Here is a 26,584-nt window from a genome sequence, read left to right on the forward strand (position 1 = left end):
TTTATATATTTAAAATTATTATTTCTATTATTCAATGATTCTATCTTTAACGGAAACGAACAAAAAAAAATTATTATTATTATTATTAATTAATTTTTTTATATTATCATATTTTAATAATAATTAATTAATTAATACTTAATTCAAATAAAAGCAGCACAGCCTAATAAATATTTTCTTAACAAGAAACTAACAAACAAACAAACTAAAAAAACTTTTCATTCAACTTTTATTTGTTTTTTTTTTTTAAAATAACGAAATTTATTTTATTCGTAACAAAAATATTTAACAAATTTCGATTTTTTTTTACATTTTTTTTTTTTTTACAATGAATCGATCCATCGATCGATGTATCGATCTATCGAACATTTACCTTTTTAGTTAAAAAACTAACTTTTACGATTTGATTCGGTTGAATTTTCTTTTACAGCCATTATCATTTGATGCATTAAAACGGCTAATATTTTATCAAGAGGATCCATGAAACCTCTTTGAACCCATTTTGGAATGGTTGTTCTCGCGTGTGAAAAACCTAATTTTTGCAATATGTAATCCACTCCGTAGGGTTCTATGCTTTTACCGGCCCACGACCACAACCTGTACAAAAAAACGAATTTAATTACTTTATGTCATCCTCAACCTCAACCTCATCCTCATCACCATCACTTACTTGACTTTGGGTTCTAAATGCCACGTTTTGCAATTATACGTTCTCCAATCTTTTGTAAAAACGTCACCGCTTTCGTGGGATTTCTTTTCTTTTTTCTCATCTTCGATGACGACGCTGTCTCTTTTCTTATCCGAATCCGGACTGTGACATTTAATCGTTTGCACGGATATTATCTGAAAATGATTCGATTCCTTTTTTTAAAATAATAATAATAACGATGTCGTGAACGAATAAATAATCAATGATTAATAAAAATCAAATCGGTCATGTTAATTTTTTACCACTTTTTCTTTTTCTTTAAGGTACGATGATATGAGGTCGTGAAGGAAAAAGAAAGCTTCCGCATCGATTGTGACGAATATGTGATCTTCGAATTCCGTTATGAAACTGCAATCTACCACGGCTTTCTCATCTGTAATGTATTATTATTATTATTTTTTTTTATTTTAAAAGGTTTTTTAAAACGATCGGGGGGGGGGGAAGGAGAGGGAAAGAAATTCAATGTCGTGATTCTAACCTGAACTGTCGGGAGTTTCGACCGATTGCAAATGTTCCGTTTTCAAATGTAATTGCATTGCAGGAAGTGCAAATATGTCTTCTCTTGTGTGATTAAAATCTTGTACTTTTGTACTTGTTCTACTTCGCTTTTGATCGTCTATCGATAACTCGTCCGTGCCCCGTTCTCGTTCCAAAGTAGGAAACCTTTCCACGGAATCTATTTCGCTCGTCGCGAATGCGTAATTGAACCATTCTTGAAGCGTTTTATACTGAGGCGGAAAAGCTATGTTTCTACTCATTCTGCATATGGTCGCCATGCTCGTGTGTTGAGCGTTGGGGTGCTTTAACGACATTCCCAAACTGAACGTTAGAGTTTGCGAAACGTGTACGTCCATTTTTTCCGCGTTCGACGCCGATTGAATTTCTTGCGCTTCCGTCGCAAACGATATGCAAGGTTCTTTTAACGAGAAAAGTGCCCAAGATTTCGCTTTAAAATTAATACCGTGGAAACAGGCTAGTGATATGTTGGAGCCGCGGAGTTCCATAGTTCCTCCCAATATGGTACCCGTAAGCGGTAGAGGAATGTTAAAAGTAGATAATTTAAAACCGGAAATGTACGATAAAACGTTTTGCCAGTGCCTGTGATGATTCGGATCTTGAGTAGACCATTGCGGCATCGTCCCGGAATCCGTGCTGTAAAGTTTTTTCCTATTCGTTTTTTTTCTCGAACTGTTGACACCTCCTTGTGCTTTCGGTTGTAGACTTGAAAAAACTCTTTTGCTACTTTGAAATTGCTGCGAAAAAAATTCTTCCAATTTGTAAAACATTTTTAACATGTCCGCCGTCGTCGATTTGGATATCATTATTTGCAATTGGTCCCATCCTAAATCTCCGTGAACGAATATCATAGCAGGTCGTTTCGTTGCCAAGAACGAATCCGAATTTTTATAATTATGAATTTTCCACTTGTCCCTCAGTGTAACGTTTAAAGAACTCACTCTCGCCATGAGCACTCCTGAACCCATGTAATCTAATCTAACCTCTAGTGCGAAAAGTCGAAGTCCGAGAGTGTGATCTGGTTCCGTACCGGGATCTTCTTTAATATGTACAAATGTATCGATTGTGCTTAAATCTAAGGCTCCGCCGACGATACCGCCTTTTGCGTCGAGGCTGCAAACTCCTAAACCCAAGCCGATGTACATGTTTTTATGTCCGGTGCTGTCGATCGACAACCTTCCTTCCGAATGAAAATCTTTCGTCAGCCACATAACGTTCCCCATAACGTTTCCCATGTTCATTTGAACTCTGAGCTTTGTAAAATTGACGGCAAATAAGACAAGGGTTTCCCACGAAGACCTTGAATTCTGATCGGAAAAATTATTCGATGAACCATCCAAAACTGTTTTCCGTTCGTTTTCGCGAGATTTTTTATTAGGTTCGTTTAAATTCAGTCTGAGATTTTCTTTATCTCTATTCGACATGGGTGATCTATTCGAGGAAGTGCTGTTACGTTGACCGCTACCTTCAATCAAGTGTCTGCTACTACTTTCACCTTTTTGTAAAAGAGCTCCTGCTGCCGCTGCTGCTGCTGCTTCTTCTTCTAAACTTGAATTTGAAATGTTTCCTTCTTCGCTGTAATTAGAACTGATATGTAATTCTCCGAGAAACATTCTTCTCACAATTGTTCGTCTGTACCAGGCTTTCGGAAAGGCTAAAATCTCAGTTAACCTTCTCATGTCGTATTTAAATGAAGCCGAACCAATGTCTACTAATGTTGAAAAACGTATTGTGGCGCGACTTTGATCCAAATTTGACGTTTTAGAACTTTTACTCGGTTGTTCGGTTTGAAAATTCAGCTTTCGCGTTCTAGACAAATGAAATTTGACAAATTCAACGTTAACGGACAGCGAATCTTTTCTTTCGCTATCCGCTAAGGGCGACCATTGAGCTTCTTTAATTCCAGACTTCTTGCTACCTCCGTAGGGGTGAAATATGTGCAGTGAAAAATTAGAGAGACAACCCGTCACACTCAAACCTCCGATCGCAAACGGTGGAAGTCCGGATTCTAAAATATTACTCGAATTATTTTTATAATAATTTTCTCCGAATTCATTTTGATATTCTTCTTCGGCTCGTTTCGATGAAAAAACTATATCAAGCGAAGGTAATTGTAGCATGCATTCTACTCTAGACACGGGAAGGCAAGAAAATCTAAAAGTCGAAGGTTCCATGTGAAAATAAACCATCACATCCACCGGAAAAGAAGCGTAAACGTAATTGTTCGTTGTTAAATTAGCATCCCATGCCGATTCTCCGTCCATGGTAAACATTGCGTGCCCGGAAGAAGAGAAAACTTCTTTATTTTGTACGGTTGAAGATGGTATAGGTTCAAGAGTTTTTTCTAGAAAATCAAGAATGTGAGGACTGATTATCGTCTCTTGAGGAATGCTTTGAAGTGTTATCCAGGCAAATAAACTCGCTTTTTTATTGCTTGATTTTCGGTATTGTAGTGGAGAAGCCAAACTTTCTTCCATCGACAAATAAGGTGAAGAATTTTCTTCGTTTTCTATTTTGGATTCGTAATGGACTTTCACGTCTAAACCCGGTATGTGAAAGAAAGTTAAATCGACGATTTGTGCAGTGTTGCCCTGTGCGAATCTTAATCTACTAGAAGAACCGCTTTGTTTTTCTTTGTTTCGGCGAGCTGTATTCGGGCTGGTCGGGGGGAAATCGAACATGCCGCCAGAACAACTTCTTTCTTTTTTCATTCTATTGGAAATTTTCAATTCGTCATCTCTAACCAAATCTTTTGTGTGAAGCATGCATTTTCCACTATTGATAAAAACTTTTACATCAAGTTCGAAATCGATGTTCGGCTCTTGAGGTTTTTGATTGCCGGGAGAATGAGATGGAAGAACCGGACTTGAAGTCGTGGGAGTGTCATCTAAGCCGTCCGAACCTTCGTAGCTGTTATCTAAATATTTCTTACGCAACTGAACTTTTTCTCCATCTACAAATATGTGATCCACTTCTCCCCATTCGGAATCAAGAGGCAAACTAATATCCGAATCAGCGCTGGGATACGAAGATTGTCTACAAATGTTTCTTATTTCGTTAAAAGTTACACGAGGACTCCCTACTTCTTGAACTCGGAGCGAAGCCGAACGAGAAGGTCCGGATTTTGGCGGAGTATCATAACTATTGGATGATATTTCCGATTTAACGCTACCAGATCCTGTTTCACCCATTCCATCCGCTTCCAATGCGCTTTCTGGAGTAGGCGAAGGAATTATAAATGAACGGGATCTAATAGATGCTGAATTTTTACTCAAACCGAATTTATCTTTTATGGCGGAAGTTCTCATACTCTGACGTCTTAACTTTTGAATCATATCCCTTCTGAAATCTTTGTAAACTAAAGCTTCAAGTTCTTGCAAACGTTTTACTTCTTGTTCGATCGTTCCGTAAGATGCTCCCAAAGACCGTAAATCGTTTATTATTTTGGCTTGCTCGAGCATTTCTTTTTCGATAAGCTTCGTTCGATGTTTCGAATCTATCGATGGATCGAAAATAAACCTTGGTAAGCTTCCGATGACATTTCTGTACCGCTTTTGAGAAACGTTATCTAGAGAAATATTAATTCCATCGGGTTCGTCGCTATCGTAATCTAAAGTAGCCGAATCTTCTTCTTCCGTAGAGCCGGTCAGCATTGTTAGCGTGTGACCCAATGCCGACAATTGTTTTCCTACGTTCACGTCTAAGTGAATGTCTACGCCCTCCATTTGCCATTGTACATTTAAAAACCACTTTGCATTTTCTTTGCCTTGTTTTTGAGTTGTGGTGCGACTGCAAACTTCATAAGTGCCTTCTGATACAACGCAAAGGTTCATAATTGTCGAGTCGTTCATATCGGGCTTCCAATCATCTAAACTAGATTCAAAATCGTCGGCGAAACGTATGCACAAGCCGACGAAGCGACCTTTGCTTACAAGAGACCCCGAACTGCAAGCCGAAATACTCGTAGATTCAAGCGTAATGACAACAGCAGCTCTAGACTCTGGCTCAGCGTACAGTGTTCTATTCAAACCCCACGAAGTAAGAGGTAAAGGTTGGAGTGGTAGGCAAATGCCCATATCATCGACGGTCAATTGCAAGAACAGCGTGCCTAAATACGGTGAGCTCGATAATTGACTAAAGGGTACTTTTTCAAATACTTGTTGAGTAGCCGTGAGAACTTCTTTATTTAAATTACTGCGTTGTTCGTTCCAATAATCGTATGCGTTCTTATAATTTAACCAAACCAATATTGCTTTGTCCACCGCCATGGGTTGTATGTATACCAAAGGTCTTCTCAGGGTAATTAAAACAATCTCTTTGTCTTCGCCCTGAATCATTTCCCCTTGAAAAGCGTTCCTTAATCCGACTCTGGTTTTGAAAAACGCATATTGTTGAAATTCAGGTTCGGCTTCTTCGAAAATTGCATTTTTCAAAAGTTGGCCCAAACTTAAATTTATATCGACTTGAGCTTTGCCGAATATTTTCATGTAAGGATTCGGCTGTGCGGCGGATCCAGACACATTTTCCACGCGATTGGATAATTGAAATTCAACGGCCCCCGTTTCTAATCTCACGGCAGAATTGGTAGGAGTTGTCGCCGTCAATTGAATCCTTTTTATTCTAATTATTAAAGAAAATAAAATTTTTTTTAAATACGAAGAACTCGAATCGTCTTCTTCTTGCCACAAAGGTACGACTTTTTCTCCTCCGTAAACTTTTTGAAGAACCTCGTTGACTTCCTTCATGAAAACCTTCTGTACGAAAACTAAATGATTTAAAAGATCCGTGGTCAGAGAGTGTTCAAATTTTCCAATGTCGGCCGTCGCATTCAAATAACTTCCTTCTCTTAAAACAACCCCGTCGATCAATTTCGAATCCCCGCTATTTTTCCCATCTTGAACGTATTCGGCTGAAACGTGGACTTTAGGCAAATCGATACTTGCTTCAGAGGGAATGTTTGCTTCGACAACTTGAAGTTTCGTGGTGAAGCTTAAAGAATGCTTGGGCAGGTCAACGGTAAATTTGGCTTTACTTCCGGTAACTCCCGAGCTGTTAACTTGATCCATTTTGTACTGGGCTTGAAGGGATGGTAAAAGTGCTGCCGTGATGCTCAAACTTTGAAGAATAATAGAAAATTGCATTACTAACGGTTCCAAAAAACTCGAGGTCGCCGAAGGTTTCGTTTCCAAATCTTTTACGGGTTCGTTTATTTGAAAGTTATTGAATGAATAATTGGTCGTCGTATCCGTTTCATCGATTGTTGTACCCCGCATCAATCTACTCGATCTCGTAACTCCCAATTCTTGAAGCGTCGAAGACAATTGTTTACTTCCTCTCGTCATCATTCCGTGCAAAACGACCGGGTGTTGAGGAATATCTATATTGATAGCTCCAACCGTTAGTAAACCTGAATTTTTGTCTCTGGATTTTTTCGATAGACTCGAATAAAGCGCTTGCGATTTTCCAACCGTTACTTTAACGACCGTTTGTTGATTAGGAGCAACTCCTTCAAGTAAAACAATCATCGTTCGCCCTATTTGACCCGTGAGAGAACACTCTAGACTTTCGGGTTTCATTTTTTTTCGACACGTGACGCTCGAATGCAAATTCGTTATTTCCGCTTCCAATTTTAAACCGCTTAAAGTGGCTAAAAGTTTGGTGCGATGAATTCTGGCAACTCCGAACACAACAAGTTTTGTTCGTTCGCCCGTGGTAAAAAAACTTAGTTCTCTCGGTTTTTCCGACGGGATCGGAGTGGATCCGCTTACGTTGACGCGTTCTTGAAAACATTTTTCAATGTCGAAATCGCTTGTTTTTATTTCAAATTTTTTATTTTTAAGACCGTCCAGAACGTCTGGCGCGGCAGAAAATTTATGCGATATCGTTTTAGTTTCTGGCATGGTGGCATACAAGTCTAGTAAAAAATAAAGAGTTTTCCAACACTGAGGTTTGATTGATTTATCTTCGCCTGCGTTCGGAAATATCGGAGTTATTGCAGTATCACTTAAATTCATATAACCTTTGACACTTTTTGTCGTCGACCGTAATTTTTGAGCCAACGTTTGCGGTCTGGACAAAAGAGAAGAGGAAGGTGAAAGGGTCGATTTGGGATTGCTCATTGATGTGTGCACGGTGTAAATGTTCGTTTTTATGATTGGATCGACGATAGAAGTAGAGAAATGATCTTGGAGATCAGATGCAGAAGAAGACTCGTTTTTATGATCTTTGGAAAGTGTTATGCTTGTCGGATGCGCTCCTTTGAGGTTTTGCTCTTTCAATTCCATTTGCGTATCTTTGACGTTTTGGTACATGCTGCTTATCTGGTGCAAGAGTCTGAGCAGAGGCATGTTTACTTGCTGGGAAATATAATGGATGTTTATGCTGAAATTTAATTTTGTCGTAGTGTGCTTTTTCAATTGACCTCTTGAAATGTATAGTACGTTTTGTTTTTGAATTAAATCATCCACGGTCATGTCTGCGAGTTTTTTCACGTCCACTTCTACCCCTATCCGCTCGCAAATAAACGCCGGCATTGTTGTAGATATATCCATTGCCAATTTTCCACCGTTATTCTTTAGTTTTTTCCTTTTCCTTTCTCCCGGTTTACCATTTTCACTCACTACAATATCAACCCTCATGCCTTCCATTGCAGCCACCAACGACAAATTAGAGCCCCACGTATCGAACACTGCGTTAGAGGAACTTTTCATGTTTCTAATCATTTGCTGAGGCATCACACCGAGAGCAGATAACAACGGTTCGAATATCAGGTGAACGTCTAATAGGCAAAGTGAATCATGAACCGGATAAAAATTATATCCGCTGAGTGGACTCGGCATGTTATCTCTTACTTCATTGTGAACGTTCGAATCAACAGAATTTTTAACATTTGAATTTATTTCTTCTTTCATAAATTCTTGTTGTTTAGCCATCCAAGCGTACAAATCTTCCGTCGGATGAGACTCCAAGCTAATCAAAGAATGATTGCTACCCGGTATTCCATTCGAATAAGAACTTCCGTTCGAACCGAGTTTTTGCTCCGCTTGTTTAACGTCTTTCGGTATATTTTGATTGTATTCATGAATGGAAAATTTATTTTCCGACGGAAACGGATGATTCATATTTAAAATTGGAAATACGATACTGGCACGAGATGAAGGAGGCATATGAGGAGGGGGTAATTGTCCTTTTTTCTCTTGTTGACACGAAGAAAATGGTGATGTTAAAAAATTTGAATCCGGTTCCGTATTCGAACTGAAACCTCCATTTTTTTTCGATCCCCTAAAGTTGTTGATTACAGATCTACCCTCGGTATTAATTAAAACGGCACACTCGTCCGTAATTTCGTTATCTTCATTAGAATTCTCTCCGTCCGTAGCAATGATATCGTCTTCTGATTCGGACATGGCAAAAGTTACGTTCAAAGGTTTTAGGTGACGTGTCTTGTAATTGTGATCCAAGAGCAAAGGCGTGTACAAAACATTTTTCCATTGCCGACTTAAAACTATAACTCCTTGCCTTAGCGTTGATAGCATGGGCAAATGATTTTCAGTCAGGTTGGCTTCTATTGCGGTTAGATCAGTTTGTAACACGTATTTTCGAAGGGCACTGCATAATTGACAGGATGGATCTTCTTGTAATGTTTTTGCCAGAGGTGTCAGACGTCCGTATCTGCTTTTTTTCGGAATGTGGATCTCTGGGACTTCCAAAGCTTCCGCCATTAAACAAGAAATAACTCCAGACGAGCGCCGATAGGAACATCGAAACATGTGTAGTAATCTGGATGCAAATCGACTGCTAGGATTCATCCAAGCATTAATAGCCGGTGATGCCGTGCTTAAAAGATTCCAATCCAACCTGAAATGAATTGAAAAACTTCATTTTAGTAATGAAAAATGAAATTAAAAAAGAAAATTTGAGAAAATCTACCGTACCTGGTGTAATTCATTTTTCGGGAAATGGGAGTTCTCGGAGGAGCAGCAAAATTAAACCAAATTGTTGCCAATTCGATAACGCAAGATGACGTATTTGATTGCTGTTGACAATTTTCTACAGTATTAATGGCCGTTCCGCTACTATTGCTTTTCTCTTCGTTTCTATTTTTGGCGTTGCTGCTTTCGAAAACTTTACTGATTGATTTACTCTTCAAAGCTTTACTTTCGATAAAATTATTTAGGGAATTTGCTGTTCGAGTTGAAAACTTCATCGCATTCGATAGTAAATCGTGTTGATTGACGTGAACGGGCACGAGAGGTTGCTGTAGCTTTTCGTAAGACTCTTTTTTTATTTCTTTCTTTTCGGAAGAATCCGTTCCCGTGTCTTTTGCTTCCTTTTCGAAATGTTCTTGTTTTACGACTTTTATCGAAACGCCCTCGAACCCAGTTTCAAACATAATGAAACCCAATTTATCGTCGTTAAAAATATTATCATCGAAACTCATTTCTGCAGGAGACTCCTTGGACTTAGAGAGGGATAAAGGAGACGAGAGTTTTTTACATAGAAACATTACTTTAGAATACTGAACTGGAATGGCAGTGACGACAGCATCTTTCAAAATTGAGGAATCGTTCGAAAGTCTTCTTAGTTGTGCGTGAATTTTACCCAAATTAAGAATAACGGTTGTTTCGTTTTGTTGCTTTTCGGAGGATTCGATGTAAACAGGATCGCCGAAAGTTGTCTCTTTAGGTACGTACTGGCCCCCCGTGGAAAGAGGTCTTGCACCCCTTAAAATTCTATTTTTCTTTTGACTAGGAGTCACAATGGGACGCTCAAAAGTTTGAATGATTTCTTTGGCTTTTTTTTCCAAATGAAATTTGACGGTTGCCGTATTGATGGACACGGCAAAAATGGACACGCAAGCAAAATCTTGAATATTGTCCAAAGCCGAAAAATGTGTCAATTCTTCGACTACGGATGCTTGCAACAGAGTGATATTTATTCTAGGCAAAGCTATCACGCCCTGCGTTTGAGAACATATATTTTCTTGATATAAATTTGATTGCACGACGGAATTAACGGTTTTGCTGTTGTCCCTTATAATGGTATCGGTTCTGAGAGGTGATAAATTCGTTAAAAATTCTTCCTTTTTCAATATGTTGGCGTCTTTAACCTTTTTTATGCATTCGAAGTGAAGGTGATTAATCACAGTGAGTGCATGCAAAGAACTAACAGTCGGAATCAAACTGTCTATGAATCTCTGAAGGGATTCGAGAACCAAAGGAGTCAAAATAATATCGAAATCTCCTTTAAATTTAACTATTATCGTCGTTCGACTTCCCGTTTCGCACGACGTGGATAACATTTCTTCTTCCAACACGACATTATCTTCCTCGCTCTTTTTATCCCAATTCGTGTAGTCCCAATTGTACGGATGAGTCGTCGGAGTTTTTGCCGAGAGCGGAGGACTCGAAATTTGATCTTCGCTCCATCTTTTGATCATTTTCAAATAAGTGAATCCTTCGTTTATTTTCGTGAAATTCGGAGTGTATTTTCCACCCTTGTACAAGAGTAAACCATCTTGAGTTTTTTGAAAGAGAGCTCCGGGTATGGCATACACGTCACATCCGGAAGGGACCGTGCATTGATTCCAATTATCGCATCCGAGTTGAGACAAGTGATTTATGTAGCTGGACATGAGAAGCGGAGCTTCGATGATGGGTCTATTGATTTGCATGTGTAAATTCACTAAACCGTTATCTTCCTGCGACGATATGGCCGATATAAACGAAGTGCTTGATATCGAGGGTGTATCCGAGTCCGTTAAAATTTTTTCTCCTAAATTTCTTTCGAAGAGGCTTTGAAAAACAGGAGCGCCCCCTACGGACCTCGGACTGGACGATGAGTCGCCGATAAAAGACAAACCCAAATCGGATTCGGGTTTCGATAGAGTTTGACTTTTTTTTTCAGGCGTGTTGATTTCATGTTCGCTAGAATGACTAATGAGTCTAACTCGACTCGAGCTTCCGGATAGGGAAAGATTCGGTTTGGAATAAAGTCCGGGTGGGAAAATATTAGATTCGCTATTAAATTTTGATTTCGTGGGTCCGATTTCGACGTCGTTCTTGCTGGATAAATTATCCGAAATCGAATGTTTCGAACTGGAATAATTAGCCGCGACCACTTCTTCATCCGCCGAGTAAAACACTTCGGATTGATTTTCGCTTGTTATGGAAAACGTTCTCCCCATTTTATTATCTTCAAGTTCGAGAGACGTTGAAAATGAATGAAGAGCGTCGGTCCATTTGCTCGAATTTTCTGAATTATCCGTCGGCTGTTGAAAATAATCGACGGACAATTTCGAATCGGATGCACTGTTTCTCGGTTGTGAATCTAATTCAGGCACTTTGAGCACTAATTTCTCGGGTTCTCTTCTCACGGGTTTTAAACTTCCCGTCCTGCTTTCAATCAATCTAAAATACGGTACTTCTTTTATACCTGATTTAGAATTTCCGGCAGACGTGCAAGAAAACCTACGTCTAATCACTTTTTTATCAGCCACGGGACTTTGTGACACGTTAACGGAATCCACGGCCGTCGAATTACACGGTTCGACTTTTCTATATCCGAAAATTCCACCTTTGCCGACCCGTTCATTCGACTGTATTTTGTGATAGGAAAATCGAGGGGTTTTATTATGATGAAAATAAGAATCTTGTACGACGGCTTGACACGACGAATCGTAGGGAGCTGTGTGAAATACGAGTTGATTTTCGTGGAGTATGCTTTGTCCGAAACCTGGATCAATCGGAGGTTCGTTTATCCGAAACGCGGCGATATTTATTCCATCTTGAATATCCTGCTGACTCGGCTTGAAAAATTTCTTACCGTTTCTGTTGGAACCGAAAAAAGCACAGCCTCCGATACATCCGCACCTCCTCGTGGAACTTTCAACGCTATCATCAACCCCTTCTCGCGGCCATAAAAACCAAAGTCTTTTGGTTTCCTCATCGTGAAGTTTTAAAAACTTTTGTTGTATCGTTTGAAGATCTTGTTCGACTGCGGTCAATGATAAAGCTGCCTCGAATATCAGGGGTCCAAATGTTACAGAACCGATTTCAAGCCACAATTCGTCCATATTTCCCTTGTTATTAATAATGCCCAACTGAGAACGACCGCCGCTGCTGCTGGTGTTGGTATTCGTATTGCTTTGATTCGAATGATTTGAGCCGGTGCAAATAAATTGTCGGATTTGAATGTAGGAAATAAGTCCCGACACTCCAGATTTTATTCTTTGTCCGTGTAAATTACAATTAGAAACTCTCACGGGTGACAACCACAAATGAATGGCCGTTCCACTCTCTATTAAAAACAAATCGACGGCATCGACGGAAACTCTCGTCATGCGATATTTTATATTTTCCGTCGAGGGACAAATATATAATTTTTTACTTTCTTGATGTACGCAAGGATTTATGTCCGTTCCGTGAATGCACGTTCGAGGTCTTTCGGGACTTTTTAAAGTATTCTCGTCATCTTGAACGAGAAATACCAACGTTTCCAGACTCGATACCAAATGATAAAGTTGCGGCAAAGTTAATTTCCCGCTCAATTTTCCCAGCTGGATTTCCAGCATCCAAGCGTATTCTATTGTTTCTTCATCTAAAGATCGACCTTCGTCGCTAAACATGGCGTGCCCACGAATTTGCAAACCGGAAAGCATTAGATGACCTTGACCGATGTGGGATTCTTTGTTGGGACGAGTGAACGTGTCGGATATAATTAAGATACTCGGCGATAAAACGACCTGAAGTATAGTTTCTCTGTAGCTTTTTTTCATTTCCAAACCGAATCTTTCTAATAAAATCATCGGACAGGGCGGATCTTTTTCCGTACAGTTTTTCATCAAATGAGCTTGAATGTCGTGCATGGTAATAGAGAGGACAACTTCAAACGGTCGATAGTGACGAGAATCGAAATTTTCTTTCTTACCATCATCATTATTTTTTTTATTAGTTTCCTTCGCGGTCGAACCAGTCGAAGTAGTCTTATGTAGCTGCATGTCGGTAAACTTTTGATAATCACCAAATATATTCTCTTTCAAATGTATAAAATTTAAAATCCAGGATCCGTACACCAAAAGAACCGAAGAACCTATTTCGAGGTCGACGGTGATTTTATCCGGAGCCAAAGTTAAAGGATTAAATTTTTTACCATCGTTATTTGATTGAGTCCAGTGAAAAACTTGAGGTTTTCTATATCGTGGTATTCTCATGGGAGACAATAAAATCTCTTCCTTTTCGGGAGTCGTGATATCCGCTTGAGGAGGGGGACCCAACGGTGGTTGAGGGTGAAAAACGTAATTAATACTGATAGCAATAATTGGCACAGACCAACAGTCTATCCATCCGTAGTTTCTTTGGCAAACGCGTCTCCATTTTTTCCCATAATTTTTTTTCGTCGTCGTTACATTTCCATCCCTATCTAAAATTTTTGCATTTTCGTCCAAAGCAAACAATATGTCTCGGCTCGTTTGAACGTCGGGAATGAACAATGACATATCCACACTTTCACCTTGAATCCAGAAGCGGAGGGGAATTACTTGAGGTAAAAATTCGGAAAATGGAAGATCGAAAGAGAGGTCGAATAGTTCACCGGAAAATGCGATGTGAGTGTTTTCCTGATTCTGCGAAGAGCAATCGATCCAATTGTAATTATTGCAAGAAGTTATGATTTCAAATTCTTTCATAACCCAACTGACTTTACAGGTATAGGGAACGAAATAAAGAAGATCAGGAGCTGCCTTGGATGACCAATCATTAATGAGATCTTGAAAAAATTCTTTGTGAGCATAAATTAAATGAGCCGTCGTTTTACAACCGGTAAAACTGAAAAATAACTCTTGATGATCGTTCCATTTTAACGGATAATGGCACTTTACGTTAAATTCTAACGTTTCACTTTCTAACAGCGTTCGATAAGGTAAACTGGTAGATGCTTCGACGTGTAACAATTGACCTGTTATTTTGGTCCAATAACCCTCCGACTGAACAACCCAAGGTAGCGTGATTTCCAAATAAGATCCAGGTTCGATATTTATATGTACGGCATTCGTTTCTTTATTTTTCGAAAACAAAATGTCGATCGTTGCATCGTTTTGAGTGCTTAATCGAATATCAAACGATTGAACTTGTCTTAGTTCTCCCGGACGAGCAGGTTTTGTCACTCTCATCGGTTGGTAGTTGTTGGGAAAAAAAAATTTAAACAAATGCTCTCGTTGTCTATCAGCCCAGGGTCCGTAACTAAAATCCGTACCTTTTTCGCATTTGATATCGATACCCCAAATGGGGGGAGCGGATTCAACAAAATCGCCATTCGCCAATTCTAACATTTCAGGTTTTTCAGGTACGATACCCGGTTGGTCCATGTAATAATATAAATCGACTTTATTTGATGAAAAAATAACAAATCCTTCTCCCATATAACGAGGCGGATCGTCAATCATTCCTGTGTATTTCGGACTCGGAGCTAAAATAACTTTAAAATTTTCTGCTACGCATTTTAATATATGCATAAAATAATCCAATTTAGATGCAGCCGGTTTTATGGAATAAACAAAATGAGCTTCTTCTACATTCACCGATAATGTTGTGGGAATTAAACGATTTCCAAATACCAACCGACCTGATGATACGTCCAACTTGATCACAGGAAACAAATCCCTCCATGAATTATTCGTTAAATTTGGTGATTCGTTATTCTTTGAGGTCAAAACTCCCGTTTCCCTATCTAAAAACATAAAGAGACAAATTTAACAGGATGTTAAATCGGGAGATGTAGGCTACATTTACCTTAAAAACGAGAATAACTGTACTTTACATTAACAAGGGGGGGGGGGGAAAACATACCTTCTTTAATATTATCAAACTCGTCTTTAGTATTTATTTGTGGTTCTAAACCGAAAATTCTTTCCAAATTAGCATAAACATCTGTTCTATTATACATGTGCAATTCGAAACCATTTAGTAAAACTGATAATCTTGTGTCGGAATGAGACAAATCTTCTGACAAATGTTTGGGAACATAAGACCTCCACCACCTGAATATCAACCAGCCATCTTGAATCCTTAGAGTGTAATCATTTGTCATATATATAATATCCCTAAACATAATTTTTCCGCTTAACACACTCCATGTAAATGAACCTGAAATTGTTTATCAATAACAAATAATTTAACACAAGATTTCAGGCATTTTTTTTTCAAGAAAGAATAATAATTAAAATAAATTTTACTAACCTACTTTCATGTAACCATTTTTATCAATAAAATGTCTATTTAATATTTTAGTTAATATATAACCCAAAACCCTTGAATGATAATAACTAATGTATGTGACCCAAATTATTCCCGATAACAAAGAACACAACAACCATGCAAAATTACTGTCCATTTTAATATCCAAATTACTGAGAGAATTTTCAATGGACGAAGTATTCCATGAGGATGCTTCTGGAAAATCTCCATCGTAAACTTCGATTTCATTTTGACCATTGAATACATTCATTTTAATTTTCAAGATAATTTAATACTGTATTAAAAAAGGCATCTAAAAGAAGAAGAAAAAAAAAAAAAAACCCTTTTCAAACAGAAAAACATTCATTCAATCAATCAATCAATCAATCATTCATTCATTATAACTTTATTTAATGGAAAACTACTCACTTTCATACTTTTTTTTTTTTGTATTTAAACAATATATTTTTTAAAAATGATATGGCCTACAATAAATAAAAAAAAAAAAATTTTTTTATATTTAAAAACATTAAATTTTAACAAGTGGTGTAAAATAACCATTTTAAAGTAATAATAATAATAATGATAATATTTTAATTGTATTAATCATCAAATAAAAATTTATTATTATTATTATTATTTGACATATAAAAATTAATCATGTTGACAAAAGGTGATATGTATGTGGGAAAATTATTTTTATTAATAAATATATATACCGGTTGCTATTAAATGACACTGTAATATATATGTTAAACGATAATAAAAACATTTACTATTTTACATGATTCTATTATATTCATAAAAAAAAAAAAAATAATAATAATAATAATAAAAAAAAAAACTAATTATAAAAAAAAAAAAAGTTTTTGATTTTATGTTTAGTAAAATATTTCATATTTATGTTATCGATTACTGTACAAATCCACAGCCTTCTCGATTAAATAAAGGTTCTCTCTCTCTCTCTCTCTCTCTTGGTAAAAGTAATTTTTAAAATGGAACGGTTATAACGTAATTACAATAGAAATTTTAAATTATTTAATTTCTTTTTCTTTTCATTCTCAAAGTCATTTTAAACGTTACGTTAAAATTACAATTTTAAAAAAATCGTTCATTTTATTTTCGTATTAATCTTTTTTCTGTAGTTTTAAACTTGTTATTATTCTGTTTTAAATTAAAAAGGTAAAAAAAGTTGATTTTTCCACTTGTAATAAATTTAAATTTTCCTTTTTTATTGTAATTTATTTATAAATTGTTTATTACTTGTACTTATGTAAAGAATCCCATTATAAAAAAATGCTTCGTGAATCGATCATCTAACGATAAATTTTATTTAAAAAAAAAAAAAGGAAAAAAAAAATTTAACCTCTAAAACCGACCGTTTAACAGCGTGGTCATTATTATTATTATTATTATTATTATTTTTCATTTTCAGATGAATGATAATAATTCAATTGATTCCGATATAAAATTGATAAATTCTCATTTAAATTCATCATCGACAAGACTTTCAGGTTTACAATCTCTCATCGATTATTTACCTAATTGTTCTGATGATAATTTTTCCGAATATTGTGTCAGTTGGATGCAAAATTGTTGTAAAACTGATTCATCCTCCGAGAATGCTAACTACGTTGTAGATTTACTAAGTTAGTAAATTTGTTTTGATTTTTTTTTTTTTTGTTTTAAAAAAAAATGCCTATTTTTAATTCGTGTGAAATTAATTTTCAGGTACGCTTTTAAAAACTTCATACAGGTTTCCAGAGCTTAATAAAAGCGTGTCATTTTTTATATCGAATAGATTTTTCGATCATTTTTTTAAACATTTTAGTGATTTACCAAATGGATGGAATTGTGCTAAAATTTGTTTTTTATATTACAGAGGTCCCTGCGGATCATCTCAGGTACAATTATTATTCCTTTAAGGTGTGATTATTTAGTTTTTTTTTATAATGTAATCTTGAATTTTTTTTTCCCTCCCTCCCCCCACCGATCGAAAAGGAAAACATTAAGAAGCATTTAGAAAACTTAATGAAAAAAAATGAAAAGATATCTGGTGATGTTTCCGATTGTTTAGCTTTGTTACCTAGCCTCGGAGGCGGTGGAAATGATGGAATTAATTATCAAAACAATTGGAAAAATCAATTCACTTCTAACATTTATATTTGTCATTCGATATTAAATGATTTATTTGTTGATATCGAAGAACTGCAGGTACCATTTTTAAATTAATACTTAAGACTTTCAATATGTGGATAATTTATAATTGTCATTGTTGAATGTACTTTTTAAATCTCTTGTTTTTTCCAGACTTACGATACGAAGAAATTTGAGTACGCCTGCGAAAATAAACATCCATCTTTTCAATACTTATCAAATTTGTTATATAATCATTGCAAAGTTCTCAATTCAATGCTCTTGTAAGTTTTACATCATTAAGATTACTTATATATTTAAATGTCTAAATAACTAAATAGTTTTTTCATGTTGCAGATGTAGTTATCCTACTTTGAAATCCATTCCAACGGATCACATATTAGAACTCGTTTGTAGAGGATTGGCTGTCAATCCGTCAGTTTTAGGAAAAAATGAAACAACATCAATTATTTCTCTTAAAAATGTTTTGCCAGAGATTCACGATGCTCTCCTCAATTTATTAAATTCTTTAATAACAACTTGTAGGAATTTGTTACTCCCATATTCGTACCTCATTTACAAATTAATCAAACAAACATTAGAATGGACGCAAACTAATTTCTTAACGTTGAACGAAAGCATTTTTAACAGTTTGAGAATATCTGCATATGATGTTTTATGCAATTGGTTAGTTGCCACAAAATGCGGTAGTTCAATCGATAAAATATCAAATTTGATCATATCTCAGATAATCAAAGATATTGAATGTAAAAAAAATTCAATCACGTTAAAAGGTACTCGTTTAAATCGATTAACGTTCTCTCTTTAATTTTTCTCAATTATTATTATTATTATTATTATTATTATTACTTTTTTTCAGGGAAAAAATCAAAACAAAAATACCCGGATAAAAAGAAAAAAATTAATTTAAAAGTTGAAATATTCGAAGATGGTTCACTTTGTTATGCTGCTCTTAAGGCACTCCAATATTTTCTTAAATTTTGTGGCGTTCTCTTAAAACCGGAAGATCAAAAGGTATGAGTTCAAATTTTTTTTTTTTTTTTTACCTGAAATTTATATTATTATTATTATTATTATTATTATGTTTCAGTTTTTGCAAGAAACTATATTGAAATTGCTTATAAATATACAAAATAGTTCATTCGTCGAAGTTTTACCACCCTATTATTTACCATATTGTAGAAAAGAATTGTATTCGGTTTTATTAGAACTCGTCGTTCAGCCATCACCAAAATGGCCGCCACCCATTCACCACGCCGTACGTTTATTTAAAAACGGGCAAAATGACGATTGTTTGGAAATCGTTGCATTTTGTTCGTCTGCATTAAACTCGATCACAGCCGTTATTCATCAACAATATTCGAACGGTTTGATATTCATTTCCGAAGAAAACAATCGAAAGAAACAGAATAATAATAAAGTGATTAATTTAATGGCGAAAGATGTTGATGGTGGAGTCGAAAATGAATCAGAAAATGGTAATGACGAAGAAGTAGAAATTGAAAGAGGTGATAATTGTGAGGAGGTTCAAGAGAGGGAAAAAGAAAAGGAGGATCGTTCTCGAGTTCCTGAAAATGTTGATGAAACCATTCCGGGAGAAGAATGTGATGTTGAAATGGAAAAAAGTAATGGCGAAGTTGGATGATGATCAAAGAGAAAAATTTCAAGAAATTGGTTGTGGAAAAGAACCGTTAGAAAATAATGGTGATGTTATTGAAATAGAAGGAAATAATGAAAATGTTTGTTTACAACCAGAATTAAAAGAAAGTCCTCGTAAATTACCTTTGGTGATGCCACAAGGCGAAGAAAATAGTACGACGAGTGAAATTGAAGATGGTACAAATAATACAAACAAATCCTTGCACCGAGAAAAAGATTCACCCAATAAAGAATTAATGGATGAAAACGGTGAAGAAGAACCGAAAACGAAAAAAATGAAAATTTCTCAATTTGGGGATTTGAACGTGTCATCATCTAATTCATCATCAAGATCACAATCATCCAGCAAATTGTCCGAACCGGAAAACGTTAGCGTGGATGAAGAGGATGACATTATAATATGCGAGGTGGTGAATAAAAGGAGTCCAGAACTTCCGGCGGAAAATGAACAATCGCTTCGACAAAGTGAAAAAAGAAAAAGCAAAAGGAGGATAAGGGAAAAAAGTGCTTCGGATGATTCCAATAGTGAAAAAAGTGTAACTCCCGGTCCCGTTGATACCAGTTACGAAAATTGTAAAACGGGAGATTCTAAAAAACGTTACTTTTTAAGATCTAAAACGGGTCAAAGTTCATCTGAAGAACCCGAGGAATTACTTAAAAAAGCAGAAAGTTTAGAATCGTTAAAAAACACTCCGTTTAAAGATGGAGGAGGGAAAAGTACACCCAGTAGTAGTGGGGGGTTAAGCGTATCGAGAAGACCGAGAACAAGAGCATTGTCGAAATTAAAATTAGATGAAAATGAAAGTGAAATAAAAACCATAAAACTTTGTGGAGATGATGATGAAGATATCATAGAGTCTTTTAACGAGTCCTTAGTTGAATAAAACATTAATGGTTGGTACTAAACTAACTAATTATTATAATTAATAATGTAAAAGTTAATTTTTTTTATTTTATTTTTGCTTCAAATGTTTTATATTCCTAATATTTTGGCAAATTATCACTGATTGCTTTTCTATAAATGTAGAATTAACGAGAAATGCATGAGTTATAATTGTTTTATTCAATGAAAACCCATAAAATTTTCAAAAACAATTGTTTCTGTAATTTAAAATTCATGTTAGGGATTCGTTAAGTAGCCATAAACAAACAGTATTCATTTTTTCAAATAAAAGCATAGAGTAACAAAACCAAGACTTTATTATACGTTTTCCCGCCTTTTTGCGTACGTTCAAAAAATGTCTTCTGCTTCAGTTTCAAAGAAAATTATATCGTGCAGTAAAATGTAAAGTTTAATTATATTTTTAAAAAAAAGGAATGGATCGGTGTCCTGGATTATATTGCGGTCGAACTCTTTTAGAAAATGGAAGTTATAGCGAATGTGGTGCTTGTCCCAGAGGATATAGAACAAATACGTCAATATGTGTTCCCTGTTCAGATCATCCTGAATTTTACGATTGGCTTTATTTAGCATTTATGGTTTTGGTTGCATTAGTTTTACACTGGTTTGCAATCGACTTTTTAGCATTAAAACGTAGATTAGGGTATAAAATATTTTATTAATCATTATTTAAAAATATAAATGAGAAAAATCAAACACTTGAAGCAATTAAAAAAAAAAATTTAATTAATGATAATTTATTATGACAGTTTATCTGTTATTTATTTTTATTTAAATTTTTATTAAAAAGTAATTATTGAATTGAAATTAATTATAAAAAAAAGTAAATTTACTTTGAAAGTACAACAAAACTATAGTCTTCTTAAATTGTGCATGATTGGTGATGTAATTTTCGATACTGTTTCAGGCTCACAAAACAAGTTTTGATAATTCATTTCTCGGCATTAGTAGAAGTCAGTATAGCTGCAGTAGCAACGATATTAGTAGTTGAACCTACTGGCTCTTTTCAAATAACATCTTGCAAAACAAGATATTTATCAGATTGGTACTCATTATTTCACAATCCATCTCCAAATTATGAAGAAACATTGCATTGTACGCAAGAAGCCATTTATCCATTGTAAGATGAATTGAAAAATTTTTAAAACTTTCGAACCCAAAAAGAAAGACGATTTGACTGCATGCGACAAAAAAATTATATTTCACCTCTTATTCATAATAATAATGATAATAAATAACAATAAAATGATAATTATGATGAATTTAAATTATTATATTTATTTGTTACTTATAAATATCATTTTAATTGCATTTTTTCTTTTTTTTTTTTTCTTTTCAGGTACACAATGGTTTTTATATTTTATGCTATAGCAACTGTGGTTATGATATTAATCAGGCCAAAATATTGTCCACATGGAAAAATGTCAGTTTATGCAGGATTATATTTCTACCCCATTCTAGCATTTTTCCAAGCTGTTTTCGGTGGAATAATATGTAAGTAAAAAAAAAAAAAAAAATTTTCTCATTAGTTTGGTATAAGTAAAAAAGCCATAAGGAGACAAAAGTGAAAAAATTATTTTCCAGATTATGCATTTCCATATATTGTGATAATAATTTCTCTTATATCAAGCGCCACACATTTTGCCCAAAAAAAGGATCAGGCGATAATAAGTTTAATAGTTGACACATTGGTTAATGTTAGAAATGTAGTTGTTTTAATTGGACATTGGTTATTTCATGCCTACGGTATAATAGCAGTAACAGAATTGAAAGAAACAAAATTTCATTGGGCAATGTTGGCTCTTGTACCTCTTCCAACTGTTTTTTATATTTTAACATCTCGATTTACAGATCCCAGTAAACTGTAGCTCCCAACGATAAAACATTTCATACAAAATTAATGATTTTAAATAATTCAAATTTATATTTAGGTTAGAAAAGGTTTAAAAAAAACATCAAAACTTTCTTTTTTTTTTTTTTTTATTTATTTATTTATATACAATTCAGTCCAAACCGATAATATGGCATATACAATTTAAGTATGTTAGAGTTATTTAAGTGCTCTTTTTTTTTTTTTTTTATATTTTATCAATATTGTTCCATAGTTTTTGAAATTACATGAAATATTATTTGCATATTTTTCTAAATATTATAAAGTGTAGTTAAGCCTAGAAAAAAATCAATTTTTTTTTGTCTTTTTAAGATTTTTTTAAATTACATGTCGCTAAAATCCCATTGAAAACATAAAAAATAAAATAAAAAAGTGATTATGTATGTATATATAATCGAGTTTGTTATATATAAAAACTTTCTCTGTAACCTAAACCAAAGTTTATTTATATTTTTTTTAGAAAGATTAATTTTTACCATAAAATTTCATAAAACAATATTTTATTATTATTATTATTATTATTATTATTATTCTCTTAAAATTTTGTTAGCAGAACTAAAAAAAAAAAAAGTTTAGAACTTTGTCTTTGTTTGAAATTGCCATTAAAATAATCCACAATTGGATTGTTATAAAATTAATGTTTATCATAATGAAATTTGATTTTTTCGTTAAAAGTTTTATTTATATTAATTGATGATATGAAGCAAATAAATGAAAAGGATACAGCCATTTTTTTTTTTTTTTACTTTTCGTTTTTTAAATTTTTATCATGAAGCTTTTGTAAAATATAAGCGCAATTTAATTGTTTACTTTCTAATTAGAATAAGTCTCTAGAGAGTATTTTCAGTTTTTTTTTTTTTATTTTTTATTTTATTTTATTTTATTATTATTATTACTACACACATATTTTATAAATTAGTTATCATTTTTCTTGTGTAAAAAAAAAAAAAAATAAAAAAAAAAGAGAGATAGAGAGAGAGAAAAAAAAAACCACCATATATATATATATATAATATAAAGAATAATAAGAAATAATGCGATGGTGGTGAGATCATTCACACACATCCAAGAAGCAGAAGAAATAATTCAAATAGTAAATCATTTAACATTTAAACTTTTCCTTCGATTGATACAGCTTGCGTCGTTCTCTGTTGAGGTATAAATTCTCTCGCATTCGGATTTAATGTGCTCTATTAAATAACGAGTTTAATTTATGTTTTTTAAAAAAAGGAAAATTTTTTTATTATTATTTTCATGCATGAATTATTAATAATAATAATAATTTATTTACCTGTTTTGCAACATCATCTCTCAAACAAAGACTTCCCATACCCTGAACAATATTTGATCCGTTTATATTTTCAGTATTCCACGATTGACAAGTTATGGCGACATTCGGAAGCAATGTATTTGTAACTTGATTTTGTATATTATTAAAAACCTCTGGCTCTTCTTCCAACATGGCTTCTATACATTGTTCCATTAATGCTTCTTCTTCAAGTTGTTTCATAACTTGTTGATCGAATTCTTCTTCATTTTCCATCCACATATATTCTGAAAAATCTCCATCAATGGTTGGAGAATCCAAATCATCGCTCAAATCGGAATCAGATAAATATGATATTATGCTAATTTCATGATTGTAATAACCATTACCCAAACCTCCACTACTTGGAATCTTCATTTTCATTACACTTCTAAAAAAAATAATTTTTTTAAATAGAAATAATTACATATTTTATTTAAATACAAAACAACATGGAATAAAAACGATTATTTGTATTATTAAAAAATTTATTTTTAAATTTTAACAAGCCCAAACCAGACCGATGTGTAAGAAACCCCGAATAATAATAATAAACAAAGAATGAATTTAAAATTTTTTTTTTTAATTTGTAAACCAAAACCGATAAGTTAACAAAAAAAAAAAAATTGATAAATTTATTAATAATTTATTTGAAAGAAAGAAAGAAAGAAAGAAAGAAAAAAAAAAAAAAAAAGGAAACAAAGAAAAAAAAAATCGCTTGCTTTATTTTGAATTTAGTTCATCCATTCTTTGTTAAAAAAAAAAACCAAAAAATATGTCAGCGTTAAGTATTTAAAATTAATTAAATAATAATTAGAAAAATTTAATTTTACCTATGTAAATAATAGTAATAAAACAACAATTCATATAAACTTTACAGAAATTAAAAATTGTTTTTTTTTTTTTACAAATATTTTCCAAGAAAAATCGTTTTTTTAAAAAAAAAAACACACAATTAATAATATCTGGAAAACACCGATTGTGCTGCTACTAGTGGAAAACTTAACAATTAATATTTAATTAATTATAATTATTTTTTTTTTTTTAAATAAAAAAAAAAAGAAATTATTTTGTTTTGTAAAGGGAAAATATAATTCAATAACATTTTTTAAAAAAAATATATTTTTTCTAAAATTGTTTTCTTTTAAATTAATTAATAATTTATTTATAATAAATGATATTTTATTTTTCATTTCGATTTGAAAAAGATTCTGATTTGACTTTTTTAAATGATCATTTCTATTGGTCGATTATTTAATTTGACGCACTTAATGTTGACGTTTAAAACAACACATAAACAAACGTGTTAGTCTGTTTTGCGTTCCAACTTTTTAAACATATAACTGTCCAGTGTTTTTTTTTTTTTTTTTATTTGAAATCATCATTGGTTTATTTATTGTGTAAAATATATTAAAAACATCGTGTTATATAATTAGTTGATAATTATTAATAAACAATATGTCCGCTTCTCCGAAATCAAATAATAAATTGACGGATGAAATATTAGGAGGTAAATGAATGATATGATATACTGTGTTTGGAGGAGAGAGATAGGTTAAAAGTCACGTAGTCCATTGAAATAATTAATTTGTCGAATATATGTCTCTTTGTTTACACTTGACAAATGTTTTATTTTTTATTTTTAAAGATTTTTCTCATACCTTTATTTAATTATTATTAACTGCGTAATTTTTAAAAAAAAATTTATACTTGTATGTGTAACATTAAAAAAAAAAAAAAAAAAAAAAAAAACAACGAGCTTGTCTTTTTTTTTTTTTTTTTTTTTTAAATATTTTCCTTAAAAAATAAAAATTTTTTATTAAATTTTAAATACTATTAAATTTATTTTTAAAAAAAACTTAAACTTGATTTATTTGAAAAGTTCCCCCTTATTCTTAAAAAATTATCAATAAAAAAATTTTAAATGAATATTAATAGTGGTAGGAAATGATTTCTTTTCTTTCTTTGTTTGAATTAAAAAAAAAAAAAATTTATTATTAAACATAATCTGGTACAAAGAAAAGATAATTCAAAATAAAATTATACAAAATTATTATCATTTTTTTTTTTTTTTTTTTTTTTTACTTATTATTAATTTTTATTTATAAATAAATTATATCATGTAAATTAATTATTAAAAATTTTGATTCAAAAAAACGAAAGAAAAACTAGCATGAATATTTTACTTCGAGTTTTTTTTTCCTTGTCGAATTATTCAACTTTGTTTTCGAAACTTCAAAAAAAAAAAATTTTTTTGAATCTATAACTTTAATAAAATAATAAATTTGTAATTTATGGAATTTCATTTAATATAGTTAATCATGTTTTGTGTTATGAATTTTCCTCTTTTAAATTCATAAATTTATCATATAAAATATTTTAAAGTAAATCATTCCGAACTCCAAAGCGCACAAATTTATTTTTAATAAAGACGAATATTAATTGATTTATTATATTAAAAGAAAATTTTTTTTTTTTTTTTCAGATTCTTGGGTAGAATTAAACACTACAGGAAATGGTTCTACTCCAGATAGAGTCACACCTTTGCCTTTTACATCAGGAGAAGAATATTTAAGATTATTAAGAGAAGCACAAAGGGAAAGCAATCAGTCATCAGCTCGAGTTTCTTTAGCTTCGTCAAGAAGAGACAGTCCCAGAGACAGGTAATAATTTTATTATTATTATTATTATTATTATTATTATTATTATTAATTTTTTATTAATCAAAACATTTTTTCCATGTGAAAAAATGTTATTACCTTTAGTTTTATTTAAAAAAAAGCAAATTAAAAAACAAAAAAAATTAGCAATATGGTTTCAATTCTGTAGTTCATTAAAATCCTTGACCCTCGACAACAAACAAAAAAATTAATAATAATAATAATAATAATAATTATTGGCATGAATTCAATGTGTTGACAGTTGTATTTAATCCTCTTATCAAAATACATTTTAATTTTTTATTATTATTATTATTATTGTTATTACACAGAAATAAAAATAAAATAAATCAGTCGAAAGACAAAAAAAAAATTCTAATTAAATCTCATTATATATAAATTTCAAATTTTTTTATTTATTATTATTATTATTATTATTATGGTTAAAATAAAAACATTGTCTCAAATACTTAAAAAAAAAATTTCTTATCAATAAAAGTCTGATGTTACATAATAAAACAAAAAGAAAGAAAGGAAAAAAAAAAAAAAAAAAA

At 32.8% G+C, this 26,584-nt stretch overlaps 5 protein-coding genes across 5 annotated transcripts in view; 3 read left to right on the forward strand and 2 right to left on the reverse strand.

Moving 5' to 3' along the window:
- Positions 1-389: 389 nt before the first annotated feature.
- Positions 390-15,727, reverse strand: Phum_PHUM335460 (uncharacterized protein; the record flags this gene model as incomplete). Its single annotated transcript, XM_002427644.1, has 7 exons — positions 390-597; positions 671-843; positions 952-1,082; positions 1,188-9,082; positions 9,160-14,950; positions 15,070-15,366; positions 15,460-15,727. The coding sequence occupies 7 exons, from the start codon at positions 15,725-15,727 to the stop codon at positions 390-392; spliced, it is 14,763 nt and encodes a 4,920-aa protein (XP_002427689.1).
- Positions 15,728-16,891: 1,164 nt separating this feature from the next.
- Phum_PHUM335470 (uncharacterized protein) lies at positions 16,892-20,156 on the forward strand (the record flags this gene model as incomplete). Its single annotated transcript, XM_002427645.1, has 8 exons — positions 16,892-17,105; positions 17,188-17,360; positions 17,506-17,670; positions 17,767-17,876; positions 17,950-18,386; positions 18,473-18,627; positions 18,704-19,222; positions 19,251-20,156. The coding sequence occupies 8 exons, from the start codon at positions 16,892-16,894 to the stop codon at positions 20,154-20,156; spliced, it is 2,679 nt and encodes an 892-aa protein (XP_002427690.1).
- Positions 20,157-20,589: 433 nt separating this feature from the next.
- On the forward strand, positions 20,590-22,041 carry Phum_PHUM335480 (medulloblastoma antigen MU-MB-50.4, putative; the record flags this gene model as incomplete). Its single annotated transcript, XM_002427646.1, has 4 exons — positions 20,590-20,816; positions 21,081-21,293; positions 21,513-21,667; positions 21,758-22,041. 4 exons carry the CDS (start codon positions 20,590-20,592, stop codon positions 22,039-22,041), a joined length of 879 nt encoding a protein of 292 aa, XP_002427691.1.
- Positions 22,042-23,173: 1,132 nt separating this feature from the next.
- On the reverse strand, positions 23,174-23,748 carry Phum_PHUM335490 (Polyadenylate-binding protein-interacting protein, putative; the record flags this gene model as incomplete). Its single annotated transcript, XM_002427647.1, has 2 exons — positions 23,174-23,254; positions 23,368-23,748. The coding sequence occupies 2 exons, from the start codon at positions 23,746-23,748 to the stop codon at positions 23,174-23,176; spliced, it is 462 nt and encodes a 153-aa protein (XP_002427692.1).
- Positions 23,749-24,828: 1,080 nt separating this feature from the next.
- Positions 24,829-26,584, forward strand: part of Phum_PHUM335500 (BCL2/adenovirus E1B 19 kDa protein-interacting protein, putative) — a gene marked incomplete at both ends in the record, with an annotated part of 5,671 nt that continues 3,915 nt past the window's right edge. Inside the window, 2 exons of the mRNA XM_002427648.1 lie at positions 24,829-24,880; positions 25,856-26,033. Coding sequence (XP_002427693.1) covers positions 24,829-24,880; positions 25,856-26,033 — 230 coding nt within the window. The remainder of the gene's footprint in view (positions 24,881-25,855; positions 26,034-26,584) is intronic.

Source organism: Pediculus humanus, genomic scaffold (assembly GCF_000006295.1).
Source record: "Pediculus humanus corporis 1103172107743 genomic scaffold, whole genome shotgun sequence".
Lineage (NCBI taxonomy): Eukaryota > Metazoa > Arthropoda > Insecta > Psocodea > Pediculidae > Pediculus > Pediculus humanus.